Source organism: Malurus melanocephalus, unplaced genomic scaffold (genome assembly GCF_030028575.1).
Source record: "Malurus melanocephalus ecotype Western Australia unplaced genomic scaffold, MMel_1.1 scaffold_4, whole genome shotgun sequence".
In the NCBI taxonomy this organism is placed as follows: domain Eukaryota; kingdom Metazoa; phylum Chordata; class Aves; order Passeriformes; family Maluridae; genus Malurus; species Malurus melanocephalus.
The window spans coordinates 6,193,463-6,209,530 of record NW_026623236.1 but is presented as its reverse complement, the minus strand read 5'-3'; the positions used below and the strand labels follow the sequence as shown (position 1 = coordinate 6,209,530).

Genomic DNA, 16,068 nt, shown 5'->3' with positions numbered 1-16,068 from the left:
TTCAAAATCTTACAAGAATCTTTGTTAGTTTTTCTTGGTTTTGCAATACAAASTTTTCTTTTGTTCACTGAGATGATGCCATGTTTATTGCATTTTTCCGTGAAAACTTAGGATGTTGTGGGTCACTTCTGTGACCTGATGGATGACTGTATTAGTTTACTAGTTCTTAAATCAAGAAATTATGAAATAAATGTATTTAATTATTTTCTTGTCTTAAACCTTGCTTTTAAGGATACTGTTTGGAAATGTTACTCCGACTTACATAGATAATTCATTGGGATCAATTCCATAGTGGGCAGTGGAAAAATACCATTCTCTGATGCATGATGATTCAAATTTAAAAGCATTGTGATCCATTATTCCTGCTACAGAAGTAACTGTCTTGTCTTTAATCTTGTCTAAGTAGTTTTCAAGTTTTGCCCCTCTCTGCTTTCAGAATTAATTGGTTGAATTTGAGAGAGCATTTGCTGATTTCTTTTTCTTTTTAAAATAAATTGAAATTTCTATGGACTTCCCATTATTATCAACTGAACATCTTTGAAAAATACCACTTCATTTAAACAAAAAAAAAAATCATACTTATGACTGTGGGAATTTTACTTTCTTGACTGTATTTCCTGGACTGGTTATGGGAATGTGACAGTCATATSATGTTCTAAATTTCTCCTTCAAATGACCAGCTCCTTAGAGAGGGCATTGGAAAGGACAAGGGGGAAGATAGTCTCAGCTTGTCATTTTTATTTCTTACTTGCTTTGAATGCTCTGCTCWGACAGTTTACCACGTAGCACATGGTTGCCTCACATCAGCCCCTAGCACAGTAGCCAAGTATCACCCCCTTGAGAAGAGTTCTGCTTCTTCACTTTCTGTGCTACTTCATTTCAGTTCTGAAATGTATGCCTGAAATATATTGAAGTTTYATGAGCATTCATCATACATGATTTTGTCTTTTTCAAAATCAAAGTTATGTGAAAGTTCTAATTATACTTTTTAATTTTACATTGTTCATTGTGATTTMATGGGTGAGACTAATAGATATCTCTTAGATTTATCAGAAGGATTTCTGTGTTGGAGGTTTTGCTTTAATCTKAAGAGGCTGCGTCTCGAGTTTGATGAACACTTGGAACAGCTCTGACTGTTGCCCTTACTGGGGATCAATTCCATTATCATCAATCCCTCCTCCTGCCTCAGAACTTCAGAACTTTTTTTTCCAATTGTCCTGAAGCCACAACATAGAGTGCACTTAAGTAAAAGCACTGCATCTCTCAGTTTGCCTCACTCATTAGGGAGAGGGCTCAGAAAAACATGTTTACTTTGCTTATGGTAGTTGGTTTTTCTGGATAGAAATGTCATATTATTGAGTTTATGCTAATATTSTCCCAGGTAAACACCACTTGATTAGCTGGTATGTGTGTTGCTGTGTTCCATGAGCAGCTTTTCCCMSTGGAGTTACTAATGTGCACTTCTTCTCAGTACTCAGACACTGATTTTCAGGAAAATGTAAAACTTTGCCAAACTGAATTTATTTGACATCTTGCTTAAGAAAATTTGGTTGAAATAAGCKAAGAGGATTAATACAAGTTCTGGGGAACAGTGGGATAAAGGAAAGGGAGAGAAAATGGAAAGAATGGAATGACAGACGAAATACTTAAAACTGTGTTTTCCTGTTGGTGAGATCWTTCACTAAGAGACAGACAAAAGTGATGATGATGGTGATTTGCAGGGGTGGATTTAATGTCCTATGAAAAAATTCAATCTTATACATCCTTTTCAGGACTCAGAGCATGCTCTGAGTTTAGACCATTTTACTGAGTATGTTTTACTACATCTTACTCTTTTAAAGCCTGGTTTCTAAAGCTGACTTCCTTCTCCCTCAAACACTGTCAAGGTCAATAGGTAGTGGTGAGATTTTACTTGTCACAAAATCGGTACAAAGTAGATGAAGTCTTGCTCCCCACAATGACTTACAGAATCTATGTAGAATTTATGAATTTTGTTTGATTCTGAGGCTCATATTTTTTGTGTCAGACTGTGAAGTCCAGAATCTCAAGGCTTCTTTGCAGTGTAGAAAAACCCAATATTTGCTGAAACCCAATATTTCTCTTGATAAYCTCACTTTCCTCAAGCTGTCTCATCTCTCCCTTATTCCTTTTAGGCAGCATAGCAAGCTGTGCTGTGATCTCTGRGAATTGTGAAGGGCTGAGTGTCCTCCTTGGATGCTCACTCTACTGAGGAGCATTATCAGTCAATCTTTCTCTTCCAGTAAGCACAAAGCAAACAAAAACGAAACAGCCTTGTCTCCTGTACTGGAAGTGAGACAACTCTCATACAGAATGACCATGAAACTAAGCTGAAAAGCAGTGGATTCTTTGTGGCCTGTTTAGCTTTTGATTTAAGCATTGATGCTTTTCTCTTTCCTCTACAATACAAGTTATGGAAAAATGCTTCCAAAAGTAATAGGGATAAAGAAGAACAAAGAGAAATGATCATGAAAATGATCATGAGAAATGATCATTATCATAATAATTCAGTGACTACCCACAACCATTTGTGTTAAGTGCTGTGAAAGGGCAAGTCACAAAGACTACTTCCTAACATGTGTGTTCCTGGAGCAGTAGGTGCTAGGATACGCATGTTTTGTTTATAATAAGGGAATGCCCTGGACTAATGTCAGGAAATACTAATAACTCAGCAATTAATAAATAAGAATTGCAATATAATTAGGCTAAATGTCCTTATGTAAACATTCTTTCCCTCAAATAAACCAACAGCCATGAAAGAAAAATCCCCAGTTCAGTGTCAGGGCTGTACTAGTTGAAATTCAAAATGAGGAGGCATCTCAAAAAATMTTTATATCAAAACACAAGAATAGAATCAGGGTACTGATGTAAGTCATAATGTTTTGAATATTGCTTGGAGTTCTGAAAAGTTCCTTTGCTGAGAGGGTGTTGATCTGTGGAAACACCTTCCCAAGACCCAGAACTCTGGCATACCATCTCCAGTCTCTAAACTMTCTGGCTGTCTTTGAAGGTGCCTGCATGGCTTTGTTTAGACTTGSTAAATTCGGAAAAAGAGAGCCCCTATTCTGCTAGCTTCACCTAAATTTGCCTGCATCACCAGATTGTAGAAAATGTAGAAAAAAAAAGAATGAGTAAGGAGCATATAAAAGTAAGTTTCTAATTATGTTGGGAAATGAAGTTACAAAGTGATAAGGAAATGTAAAACTTCATTCTGGATTACAGTTAACAAGACTCCTTGCTATCTGGTTACTTAGTGCTCATCATGTGGCTTTAAGTGTTCCTCCTGGAACATTTATAGGATCAGAGAATCATACAATGGTTTGGGTTGGAAGGGGCCTTAAGGATCACCTAGTTCAATCCCCCTGCCATGGGGTGGAACACCTTCCACTAGACCAGGTTCAAAGCCCCACCCAGCCTGAACCCTGAACCAGTCAAGGCTGCCTTTTCTGGGCTTGGCCACTTATTCTTATAAGTGAATAAGTGTATTCTTATAAAAGAATCCTGCTTCCATTCAATATGGACATATTATTCGGGACTTAACTGAGGGCTTGTATCTTGCAATAATGAAAATACTCCAGAGTCTCTTCTAAACATCTCACCTTCCTGTCCTAGTGGTCAGTTGGTCAGTTGGGGTTTCTTGTGATAGCTTTAACAACTTTTCTGGATCCATGTGGCACAGTGTAAGTGTGAGATACTACATATTATAAAGGCTGTTAATGTGTGGGAGGTTCTGGCTGCTGCAGAATGGTCTGGTCTCAGGCATATTGGACATCTTAAGTGATGCACTGTCAATAGAAGAGCCAGAGGATGCCTTCCTCCTTCAATTTACCATGTTAAGCTTAGACCTTCTTTTGTCAAGATGCCCCACTCTGGTGAGGTTTGAGAAAGGACATGATATATTTGGTAACCTAGAAGTGGTATGATTGTCTTTTATTGTGGGGTTAAAAAAAAGGAGAGAAAACACTCCTTTTTTTTAGGGAGATGAAGGCCCCTCTAACACTCTGTGCATTATAGGTCTTTCTTCTATGTATGAAATGAGAGTTGGATTCTTATATACCCATAGATAAATCAGGAAGGAGGAAAATATGTAAATATTATGAAAGAAAAAAACAAAGAGTCAAAATTGAAGTGGCCAATTTCATACAAATGGAGATAAGAAAGTGAAAGTACACCCACTCTTTGAAGAAAGATGTGTAAATTATGCTACGTRGGACATCTTCTAAAAGAACTAAGAAGGTGCTATGTACAATAAGTATATATGCAATCTTATATGAAACAAGCAAGACTTTACGGAGAYTCACTGGGTTTGGGAGACCTGAGAGAATGAGAACCACCGAGGATGTCACAGATACTGTGTAGAGAATATTTGCTCAGTWTTTGCTGAATGCTGGGGTCATGACTGCTCTCCCAAGTGTTTAAAAAATGTGGCTGTTTGTAGAAAGTGCATTAAAATCAGCTGATATGGTCACAAGCAGCAGTTCAGTCAGAAGAGCTGGAAGTACTTAAAAGTGAAAGCTGATATTAAGATCATTTACTGAAATTCTGAAGTCTTGGACAGAGAACGGTAGCAAGCGTTGTCTTCCAAAGTGATGCTCTCGGCTCTGCTGAGAATGATTGGCATTCATCTTACCCAGGAGTATCTGATACTACCTACCCAGACAAAGTTATTAAAGTAGCTGGATCACTGATCAGTCTGTCAGTTTGTACTTTATGGAAGAAATAAGCCTGAACTATAAGAAGCAGAATGACCTTGTGTTTTGAGTAAATCTTGTTGAGCTAATCTTGTTTTTCAGCATGTGATAGTGGGAACAGTTTATAGGAACATGCTTCTRGAATGTTGCTTTTATGAGTAACTCTAGAGATCTTAATTCTTTTAGTATATCTAAATCAAAAAGCTATATAAAATTGACTGAGATTGAGTTTTGCTTGGTACAGGATGTTAGTAAGTCCCCAGTGAACATCATGAACATCAGTTTTAAAAATCATGCCTGACCTCCTGTCTTTTCAGAAGTGAAAAGAATTTTTCTTTCTAGAAACAGAATAAAAAGTGGAAGCATTATGTTCTGCATACAATACTCTGTGTGTAAAATCATTGTATGATAGGAAATTGCTAATAACAGATGAAATTTTGATCAGAAGTAATGAAATTTGATTTGGAAACATGAGTGAATTTCTCTAAAATGTGCTAAATTTTCCTTTCACATTATGTGTCTTTTTGAAAGATATCGGTGGTATGGTTAAAGTACTGTATATAAATTCACTGTGTTTTTATGGTAAAACACACTGATCTGTGACTTTTACAGGGAAAACATGAAAGGGAATTTTTTATCACAATGATATGACACACTGTAATACTTAATTGAAACTTGTGTTTTAGATATATCTTAAGAAAATGAAAGAAGTGTGTTTGTTGGTTTTTTTTTTTTTAACTCTATAGCCTTGCTGATGCATGGGAAAATGATATGGGAGTTCACCCTCTAAAGTTTCCATCAGAAACATGTTTGGAATTGTTGCTGATACTGGGTTTGAGCACTGCATCTCTGCCCCCTTCACTTCAATGCATGAACTCTTTTCAGGTAAGAAATAGCTTCTAATTCAGTATAAAGGTGTTGCTTTTGGACAAAGAGAGATCCCTGGGCCCATAAACTCTTTCAGAGGGTTTGTCTTCTGTAGTTGCATGACTCTCCATTACATTAATACAAAGACCAAGGTGGAAAATGCCACTGRATTTTTTAACACTGCATTACTGTTTAAAGATATCTAATTTAAAGAAATTTCATCAAACTTAGGCTGGAATGAATAGAATCATAAAAAACCAAAATCTTGTGGGCTTAAAAAAAAAAAAGCAAAGAAAATCCTTAGCGAAAATCAAAGATTTCCAGCAGTGAAAACATTTTTCTATATATTACTTTGGAAGTTCTGAGCAATCATAGAAATTTTCCAAAGGTAACATTGTTGCTGGCATGTTCAATTGTTATTTGTATTTCTTTTTTTATGTTCTGGAGAGTATGATTTTTACAAATGCAGTAGAGACAACTGAATTCATGATGATATGATATAACAACTCAGCCTTTTTATGATTCTGCTGTCTTCCCCTGTAGTTACATAGTCCATCAGTTGTGTATTGATGCAAATCTAAAGTAACCAGCAGTTGAGCAGAAAGCATACTGAATGTGTTTATTCTGGCAGCTATAAAAGAGTYAGCATCATAGTGGGAACTGAGTGTTCTTAACAGTTTCTAACATGAAATCAAGTAGCTTCTATTTGTCCATATTTCCTATTTGTAGTTGAGRCATATCTAATTAGTGTTCCTAAGTTATGTTTACTGAAAAACAATATTCTTGTTGAATTTAGGAGCCAAAAAAAATCATGGTCATAAAATAAAATCAAATAATTGATTTTAATAGAGTTACACTGATGTACAACTGCTGAAAACTCCTCTAGATGTTAGGAAATAGGCATGTACCTGCTTGTTGGGTCACTTTGAATCTTGTGTACTTGAAACAGGGAATCTGTATATGGTGATCACTTGGGTACAGCAGCAGCCGCTGATYATTTCAATATGCTATTTTAATACCCAAGGTCAGAATTGTTGCTGGGTTGTACATTCAGAGGCCATAAAATTGAAGAATTTCCTGGATGCCAACAGAGTAAGACAGCAACATATAAGTTTCAAGGATTGGCCGGCACTAGTTATTCATGCAGTTGAATAGTCCGTGTTTCCTATTAAGAAGTGAACATTTTACTTGTCTAATCCAAGAGGACATATTCCCTTACATTACCAGTAATCTGTGCTAAAGTCTTCTCTGCTTTAGCCATGGCAGATCAAATAACAGTCTCTTGCTGTATGCTAAGGCTGAATGTCCTGTATTGTTTCTGTGCAGGCTCAGTCCCACATGGTGTATTTGGGATTCCCTTTGATWTGTCTGTGGGGTAGAGGTAGGAAGTGATAGATGTCTGTCAACTGGTGTATACAAAACATCAGACTTTTCTTTTTTAGCTTGTCAGACTGTGCACTATTGTGCTGGATTGCTCCTGGGTMATTTTAGCTTTGTGAGGCTGTCTCTGTAAAGGAACCATGGCCCAGAGGCCCATGCTGCAGGTCGTGGAAGTGTAGGGTTATGTCAGCCATGGGGTGGGRATGCCCCATGCATCCCCTCTGTGACCACAGCCTTTCAACCCCGGATTTCTGTGGAGCAGATGAAAGCAAACAGTGCTTTGCTGAGCTCATTCACTGCGGGGCACTGCATCTTTGAGCACTGGCCCACGCATATTGTGGTTTGCCTGCCTGTGTGCCAAAGCTGGTGATGTGACAATGTTCTGCCTTTCACAGAAACACACTTTGCAGTGTTTGAAAAGCCCCAGTTCGGAAACCTGCTCTGCTAAGATAATGTTCTATTTTGCCAAGTGGGAGGAAAGGAAAACGGCTTTTTTGATAAAATTCTGTGACTCTGTCAGTCTCCTTGCCAGACAGTTAATATCACCAAGTGTTTGTCCTAGAGGGCAAATGCTGTCCAGTAAAATATTGTTTTATTTATTTTTTATCCTTATAAACCTTGTTTGGATCTCAGTTAGTGAATCCATGAAGCAGAAACAAAGTTTGTCCAAACTTTTCACCTATGCTTTGTAATAGTCTATCAGACTTAGAGGGGTTTTTTTCTGGCTTTCTTTTTTCTACTCATGTTCACTTTATGTACAGAAGTTATTAGAATTACAGGTCCTAGCTTTTCTGTATTTTTCTTGGAAAAGTTGGTAAGATCTACAGGGAGCTTGAATAGTGATATTCAGTTGTGCTGCTGCCTGAGCATAAAATCACTCTGCATCCAAGATAGGAAAGAYTGTGAGTCAAATTGGCAGTAATAAAAGAGACCTAATTGAAAACTGATATTTCATGTATCTTAATGGAGATGTAATGGCAAAAGCACAAAACTATGCTTTATTTTGTGGTAGACTTTAATCTAGCAGTTTTCTAGAAAAATTTAAAACGTTTTAATTTTGTATTACAATAAAACCTGTATTTGAACTGAAAATAATTGCAGAGTTCCCTGTTATCTACACAGTGGAACAGTGGCAGTCTTGTTCAACAGGGGGCCACTCTCTCACAATTGAATGCTGGAGGAATTAGAAGGAAAAATTACCCCATAAAGTGCCAGAATTTTCTCCCTTCGTATTTTCGCTGCTGGCCGTGTGGTGAGCAGCTAAATGCACCACTGCTTTCTACTGGTGCTTTTCTCTATGTTTTGATACATTTGGAAATGTATCTAACAGGAAGCTCTAATGATCCAAAGTTACAGTTTAACTCGTGATACCGTGTCAGGATGGCWTTTAAAAATCCAGTTGTTTTTAATGAGATAACTGAAAATTGCCTCACCCACATCCATCTTTTTCGAGAATGTATTTACCTTCTCTCCCAATTATATTACAGTACTGCAGTGTTGACAAGCCAAAATTTTAGTTGGTGTACATCTGCATTGAATGAGTTTTAGGCTGTAAAAAGGACACAAAGGAAATCCGCTTAGTTGCTAATAATCTGTAATAAACTCTGTTCTGCCTTGTGCTCTAGAAGTACTCTCTGGGACTTGCTTAGCAGACTCTGTATCGGTGCTGAGAYATAAATTATGTTTTATTTTCCATTGGTGTGCTACTGCTAAGTAACATAATATTTGGAATCACTTTTCAATTCTGTTTTGACCCTGTAAAGATCCTTCAGTGTGATTTATGTTGCTAGAGGAGCCTGGAAGAGAGGAGCAGCAGAAGACTCTGTTACATAGCTCTCTGCTGGGTTTAATGTGCTCACTGCAGCCAGCTTGTAAGTTTTCCAGGCTGTTGATCCTAGGTGCTACTTGTTGTAGTAGTTGTAGACTTGTGTACTACTTGTAGACAACCTAGGTTGTCTTTGGCTCATCTCTCATTTCACCTACACAATTGCAGTGACATGTTTTTGRTGGACTGTAGAGAGTTAAACCTTAGGAAGCTTGAGCCTGTAAACGGTGAGGGACCAAAGTGGATAGACCATTTCTTGCAGCTCCTGGCTTTACCAGAAAATGTGGTTTTTCAGCCCTGACTTCTACCTTCCCAGGCTTGTAATCCCTCACCCATCCTAAGGATGTCTCAGATCAGGGTAATAGGATTGACTGAAGCACTTGATACTTACCCTGGAGCAATGAGAAAAGCAGCAAGAAGGAAGAGAAGAGTTTGCTTAGTAGAAAAGATAATTTTTTTTGTTTGCTTTTGCTCTGAGCGTTGTTTTTGCTGCTTTCTCTTCCGCTCCATTAGGCTGCATGGAAAGCTGTGTTACCTTATTACCCACTTAATCTATATGGATGTCCACCCACCTGAGCTGTCAGCCCTTTGCTTTAGGAATTGTTGGGCTTTACTTTGTGTATTATTCTTAATACTTGCAAACACTTGTAGCTAGCACCCACTTGAGTTATCATGTACTTTATCACAGAACTGCTCAGCTGCTACTTCTCAGCACTGTCTAGGAGGATGTGAAGGTATTTCAGAGCCTACAGCATAAAACAGTTAACACAGGGAGATGCTTTAAAGTGACAAGTAATCTCTGCTGTGTTTTTCTAACCTTATCTCGTCTTCCTCTGAATTCAAGCACAGTGAACAGAAAATGCCCTGGATATTGRATTCTTATGATGATATATGGGGCTGTTCAGCACATTTTCTCTTACTGCAGTTTTTGTGGGAAACCAGGCATTTAACWTCCCCTATCAAGGTGCTATTCATAAGGCCACAGAGTGTAAACAACAGTTTTCAGAGTTAAACAGATCATGGTTTTATTTTTGTTTTTACAGTCGCATGAAATTGAAGGAAGATTGTGATTAAGAACTGCTCAGCTGTTTCAAATAGTTCTTGATAGTTTTTGGAGCTGCACCCAGCGCCATTGGTAGATAGCACACTACCTGTTTTGGTTAAGAGAAGTGAGCCCAGTGTCTGAAAAAATCCCAAAAGATGTTCATTCTRCTGGTGCAATAAGAATCCCTAGTGGTGTCTCTGAAGGAAAAATTAATTTGCAGATATTTTGTTTTCAAAAAAGAAGGAAACAAAAAGTTTTTCATAGAACAGCCTGTCAAGTTCTCTGCCATTTACTCTCTTAACACAGGGCAGAAAACGTGCTAAAGGCAACGTGTTCAGAAATACAGAGTGTGAGTTGCTCAGAAAATATAAGAATGAATTCATATAGCATTCATTATAGTTTAGGAGCTAYAGTATACAAGTACCAAAAGAGTCACAGAAAACAAAATATAAAATTACTACTGTCTCTCAGGTCTATGCATGGACCAAACTAAAGTGTCCCTTGATATTTGGTGGGTTTTAATATTGATGCATTAGTTTTATGTRTCTCTATACACATGAAAAGCAATTTCAAAATAATTTATTGCAAGAAGATAGCAGAAGATAGCAGATGCACCTGTGTCATCTGATAATCCTYTTTCAAAGCAAACAGCTGAGTAAAATTTGGAAAAATCTGTTCAGCTTGGCTTTTCCATTTGCTTCAGCATTTGGAGGTACAGAAGATGCACAGATTCTTTTAAGCTGGATTTCATTCCTTTGGAGCACTGTCAAACAGCAGCAAAGACAGGACAAAGATCCAAGAAAAGAAAATATAAAGAGCGGAGGAMTGGCTTTCAAAATATTATGTATTTTATTAAACTACCACAGAAAGGAACAGTAAATTAGTGAATTTATACAGTAAAATGGATTATTATCCCTTTAAATATTTTTTTAAAATCACGGGCTATTACTTGCCTAGCGAGGATCTCCCACAAAATGGAATATAGATCTGAATATGTATATTCTGTAGTATTTCGCAGACAAAGGATGAGTTCCTAAATGCTGTATGAATTTTAAAGGAATGTTTCTCTCAAGTTTGCATCTGCTTATGTCTCTGAAACTTCTGCATTAACACTGACGGTATTATGAAGCARCCACTGCCAATACATTGCAATCTCTGTTGAAATTCAGTAATTTTTGTTTTCCGTAGCTGACTGGTTCTACAGAATRTCAACTACAGCAAGCAAACCCAGGGTTATTAGTGCCTGCCTCTTTTGGCTGCTCTGATTTTACCCAAAATAAAGATGTTTTGATTTTTGCAGGTTAGTGTAAAAGCRCCTGCTGTGTGCTTTTTGTAGTTTTGACTAACTCAGATAGGTTGCCAGGATGACACAAAATGGATTTATTTTCTGTTTTATTTGTGATCATTATGTGTAAATTTTTAAGTTTAATTTCAAATGATTTATTTTAAATAGGAAAGAAGTATCCAAACCTTAYACATGAAAGCAGATTCGTAAAATATGTATACAGATATTTCATGGACTTTAAAATAAAAAAAGTTACAATATATGTATTTGGGAGGTTTTATATGCTTGTCTGCATTTAATGAAACACTGCAGAATAATTAGGAAAAAATTATAAAATTGTACTGAACAAATGCTGCCAAGAGCAAATGATACTAAGAGAATTAGTGTTTCAATGACAAATCTGAATACTTCTTTGCAGAATTATAGAGATCTCTATGTTCAATTAAGAAATTGTTATTTTGTCTGCTACTTAATTGTACCATATTAAGTTGATTTATATTATGTCATTCAGGTTATCTTGCTTGGTGTTCACTGTGAGCTTCTTTTAAAATTATCTCTGGAGTGTTGTTCAGGTGTATGTCTTGGACACTATCCATTTCTTTTATTGTTATAAAATAGAGAATTAGAGACTATCCATTTCTTCTACTGTTAACTTTTGGGGCGAGAGGCAACGTTTTTTTAATTGAACTATAGTTAGTATTTTTAAGTCCTTRTTGAACCTGTACCAAAAGCGTTTCATAGTGATTCTGCATAAACTGTTAAAGCATGAAGTTATCTGGCTGAAAACTATTCAGCTCAGTATAAGCAGGAGTTTATTGAACAAAGTCCTATATGKCCTTAAGTGTACCTATATGACTCATCCATATCTGAAGTACAGGCTCACATTTCTAGGTTATGGTTTTGTGCTATCTGTGGYTGCTTTGGGCACTCTGATGGGAAGGTATTATTTCACTTATCTAATACATGGCATGGCTACATTTCTTCTAATGGGAAGGAGCTGCCCATTTATATTGGCCTGAAACAGAACCAAATGAATCATCTGCAAGCCTAAATTGAAGCTCTGAATGGGAAAAATGCAAACTGAGCTTACTTTGTGGAAGCACAAAATTTTGTGATTACTTCAGTGCTCAGTGATGGAGAATCAGGACCTTGACAAGTGTGGCTCCAAACTGAGATTCAAAATYTGTGATCAGTTTCTCAGACAGGGTAAATGGTTGGTTTTTTACAAGGCAGTTCTCCAGGAAAGAGGAAWTCAGAGAGAGTGAACCTGCACATATCATAAACAGAAGTAGATTTAATTTAAAAAAAAACCCAAAACATGAGCTCCAAGTAAGAAGCAGTGAATATATGGCGCACACAGGCAAGCGCCACCTCTGGAAATACGGTCTCCTGCTGCTTGAGAGGGAAGATCTTCTGGAGGAACAACTCATTTCTATGCAATTCCCTTTGCCTAGAATATGGCAAAAACCGCCSTTTGCATAAGCATCTGGTAATACATTTCAAAGCAGTTTTCTTAGAAGATGTTCAGATATGTAATTGTGGTTTGTAATAGCTATTACAAACAAATATTCACACAACTGATCTTTGTTAGGGGTCAAAGCAGTAAAAACTTTGAGACAAAGGAAATTATCTTGGCCTTTTCATGGCCAGTCACAATTGTGCTGGTGTATGTCAATGGGAACACCACCAGCCTAGTTAAAGGGCAGTTGGTCCATCTTATCTCTTATGCATCCCTTCAGGTCTCTCCCTGCCTCTCACAGACACTGAGCTGACCTGTTACCCCATGCCATGTTTCTGCCCATTCTAGCTTTCCTAAAATCCAGATTTAGAGTAAATCTGAAATCTAAAAATGTACCTGTTATGTTTTTATGATTGAGTAGTTGTGTAGGTAATGTACTATTAAACAGAAGCTGAGAATTTTTCTTCATCAATAGGCACCACACTGTGGAAAAGACRAATATCCATGTTTTATGTACCTAAATATATACATAAAGAAGAGTCTAATGGGAGGCCTGATATACTTCTAGAACATGCATTCCTGTTTATTAATCAAGGCTATTACCTTTGTGACTGAGAAGCAGGCTCTGCTCAAAAGTTACAGTTAGACCTGCGCACAGCTAAATACTGCAATACACGTTCAACATGATTTGTATAAGGCTGTTTCCCTCCAAAATACTGGCATCTCTAAGTTACTCTTAGATCTATCCAGATTATGACTAGTAGCTTACTTATGTGAGGTGCAAGTTTCAATGTGTAGCTAAAAATGCACAGAAATCACATTATCASCTACAAAGAGCTCTTTTGCTTTGAAAATAATACTGTGTCATTGGATAATATTGGATTCTATAATGGAGATCTTTCTTAGAAGTTCATGTTATTATGTCATGTGTTTTGTGTATGTGTATTGTTGTGGAAAGCTACAACACTTCATTTCCATTAAGAGTCTGGATGGAAGCTTTAAAGACACTTGAGGAGTCCAGAAAGCTTAGTAGGTTTAAAAATGCTTTAGAAATGGAGGGATCCAACTCTGTTAGATTTCAGCTGTGGGCTGGAATGGATATGATGTTATCACAGATTACAAGATTTTGAGGAATCCTGAGGGATGCTGTCAGTAAATTCTAGCATTTTATTTACAGGCAGGTGAGCTTGCCAAGAAACTTAGAGCAGCTCAGGAGTATTACACRTTGAAGAGTTGGAAATGGTAATAAAGTCTTCAAGGAGACAAATGGAGAAATACACAGAAGCCTGTAAAGCCAGAGCATAATAATTGAATTGATGACTTGACTATGATAAAGTACATGGTGGATGAAAAGGAAGAGGGCTGCTAAGTTCTTTTTATTGTCAGCTGAAAGTGAGTCTGGAATGGATCTTTTGATGAAGAAGTTGGCAATGCTTCCAGTGAGAAACATACAATTTGCCTTTCCTCAGAAGCAGAAGTTCATTATTCTGTTGCAATGTCAGTAAAGAGAGCAGTGTGCTCTAAATCTTTGTGCTTAAAATCTAGGTCTGTTCCAGGSGTGGTGGCTGATGACAAATGGTACTACTTGAAAACTTCTGCTTCTTAAGGAAAGCACTCTRAATYTGGATTTTAGGAAAGCTAAAATGGGCAGAAACATGGCATGGGAGAACAGGTCAGGTCAGTGTCYGTGAGGCTCTCTGTAAGAGAGGCAGGGAGAGACCTGAAGGGATGCATAAGAGATAAGATGGACCTTTAACTAGGCTGGTGGTGTTCCCATTGACATACACCTGCACAACTGTAACTGGCCATGAAAAGGCCAAGATAATTTCCTTTGTCTCSAAGCTGTTTGCTGCTTTGATCCATAACAAAGATCAGTTGTGTGAATGTTTGTTTGTAATAGCTCCACTACTTTTGAGTTAAAGTACTCTCTACACATGGAAGTATGAGGAGGTATCTCAGCTTATGAATTTTACAGAATTTTAGCTCCTAAGATAAGATTTGGAATGCTTCTGTGGGAAGAAGAAAGAGAAGGGCAAAAGGGTGTATAGCCTTTAACACAACCTGCTGAAATAAGGAGACTGTTTAGCATCCAACAAAAAGCTGTTATGCCTTGAGGTGAAACTTGGCAACCATTCATCAAAATGTTGAAAAATTTGCAGAAATCTGAAGATACCGTGGCTGAGTGAGATCACAGGGAATGTTGTGTGGGCAGAATGTGATTCCTGTTTGGACTTTTGCCAGGCATTCTGGTTAATGTTTCTTCATTTGTCTCCTAGAAGCYGGACAAGTAAAATAGGAAGTGATTTTGCCTTATAAAAAAAAGAAATAAAAATTATTCCCATGTAAAACAGTAAAAGCATGGTATCTAGAGAAGGAGACTATTTTAAAACACCAGTTGCCATCTTCATTATTTTTTGTCAGCTGTAGCATTGTGCATTGATGAAACCAGATCAGCTTCATATGAAAAACAYGAAATAGAAAACATTTCTATTCCATTTCTTATTTGCCAGATTTTCAGAAATTAAATTCTAGGACTGTCTTGTTTCCTTCTTTGTTAATAGCTTTGAATTTTACACACTGAAGAGTTTCCATGTTAATTTCTCATTTTTATTAGATGCAAATTTACTTTGTTTCCATGTCATTTATGAGCAGAGAGCTTTGTAAATTCTTGCACCTTTTCCCTGTTTAGAAACTAACTTTTAATGCTTACATTTATCTAATTGTATTTACCTCAYTTCAAGTAAGGCAGAAAAATAGGCCAGGAGGGGAACAAGAAAGCTTTCTATCCTTCTTTGTGGCAAAGTGGAATCAACTTTACTTCGTAAATTAACAAAAAAAAAAAATCTGCTGAACATGGAAACCTTCATATTTCAGTTGAAATATGAAGGAAAGGAAATGCATTTTCAGCTGTATTTTTATACAGTGGTAGCTAGTGACTAAATTAATCAGAAGTGTCTATTCTGCATGATTGTCCTGGGGATATATTCCATTAAGTGACTACTTTTTCTATTTTAAGGTAGGATGTAGAATGTGACKAAATAGTGTCTGTAAAAWGTACTGTATTCTATTCTGTWTTSTRTTCTGCTTTTACTTGTCTGAGCTAYATGGCTCARTGCTAAGAYTGATTTTGAAAGATCTACTGAGTCTTRTTTTTTAAGCCTCTCCTGTGTGAGGAGTCTGGGGAGAGACCATTCTCCCATTTGCCTGGTMATTAGATCATCTTCTGAGGACTCTAGCATTCAACAAGGTTGTATCCACAACACTAGATTTARATGAAGCAGAGCTCTGATTCCACCTGGAAATGATTGTGCTCCTGTAATTTAGTTAAAATGAGCTGTCAGAAGTGAGACAGTGTTTACGTATTTTTAAGTGTAGCTCAGAAGCTGGAGAAAACCCTGGTGACACTTTGTAGCTAATCATTTTATGTCAGCCTTTCCTGCAAAGGCAGAGCATGCATTCCTAATGCAAAACAATGAAGAGTCCAGTGGGACTGTCTTA

General features: G+C 37.1%; 1 protein-coding gene across 3 annotated transcripts in view; it reads left to right on the top strand.

Moving 5' to 3' along the window:
- The window catches only part of UBE3D (ubiquitin protein ligase E3D), a 76,187-nt gene that overhangs the window by 39,402 nt on the left and 20,717 nt on the right, over nucleotides 1-16,068 (top strand). The window contains exon 10 of one of the 3 annotated variants that reach the window (XR_008965580.1): nucleotides 5,456-5,520. The exons of 1 other annotated variant lie outside the window; for it this stretch is intronic. Coding sequence is in view for 1 of the 2 variants with exons in the window: in XM_057369548.1 (XP_057225531.1) it covers nucleotides 5,456-5,594 (139 nt within the window). In the remaining variant the exon portion in view is untranslated. Of the gene's footprint in view, nucleotides 1-5,455; nucleotides 5,595-16,068 lie in introns of those variants that run through there. One more of the 3 variants, XM_057369548.1, reaches the window with a different exon arrangement.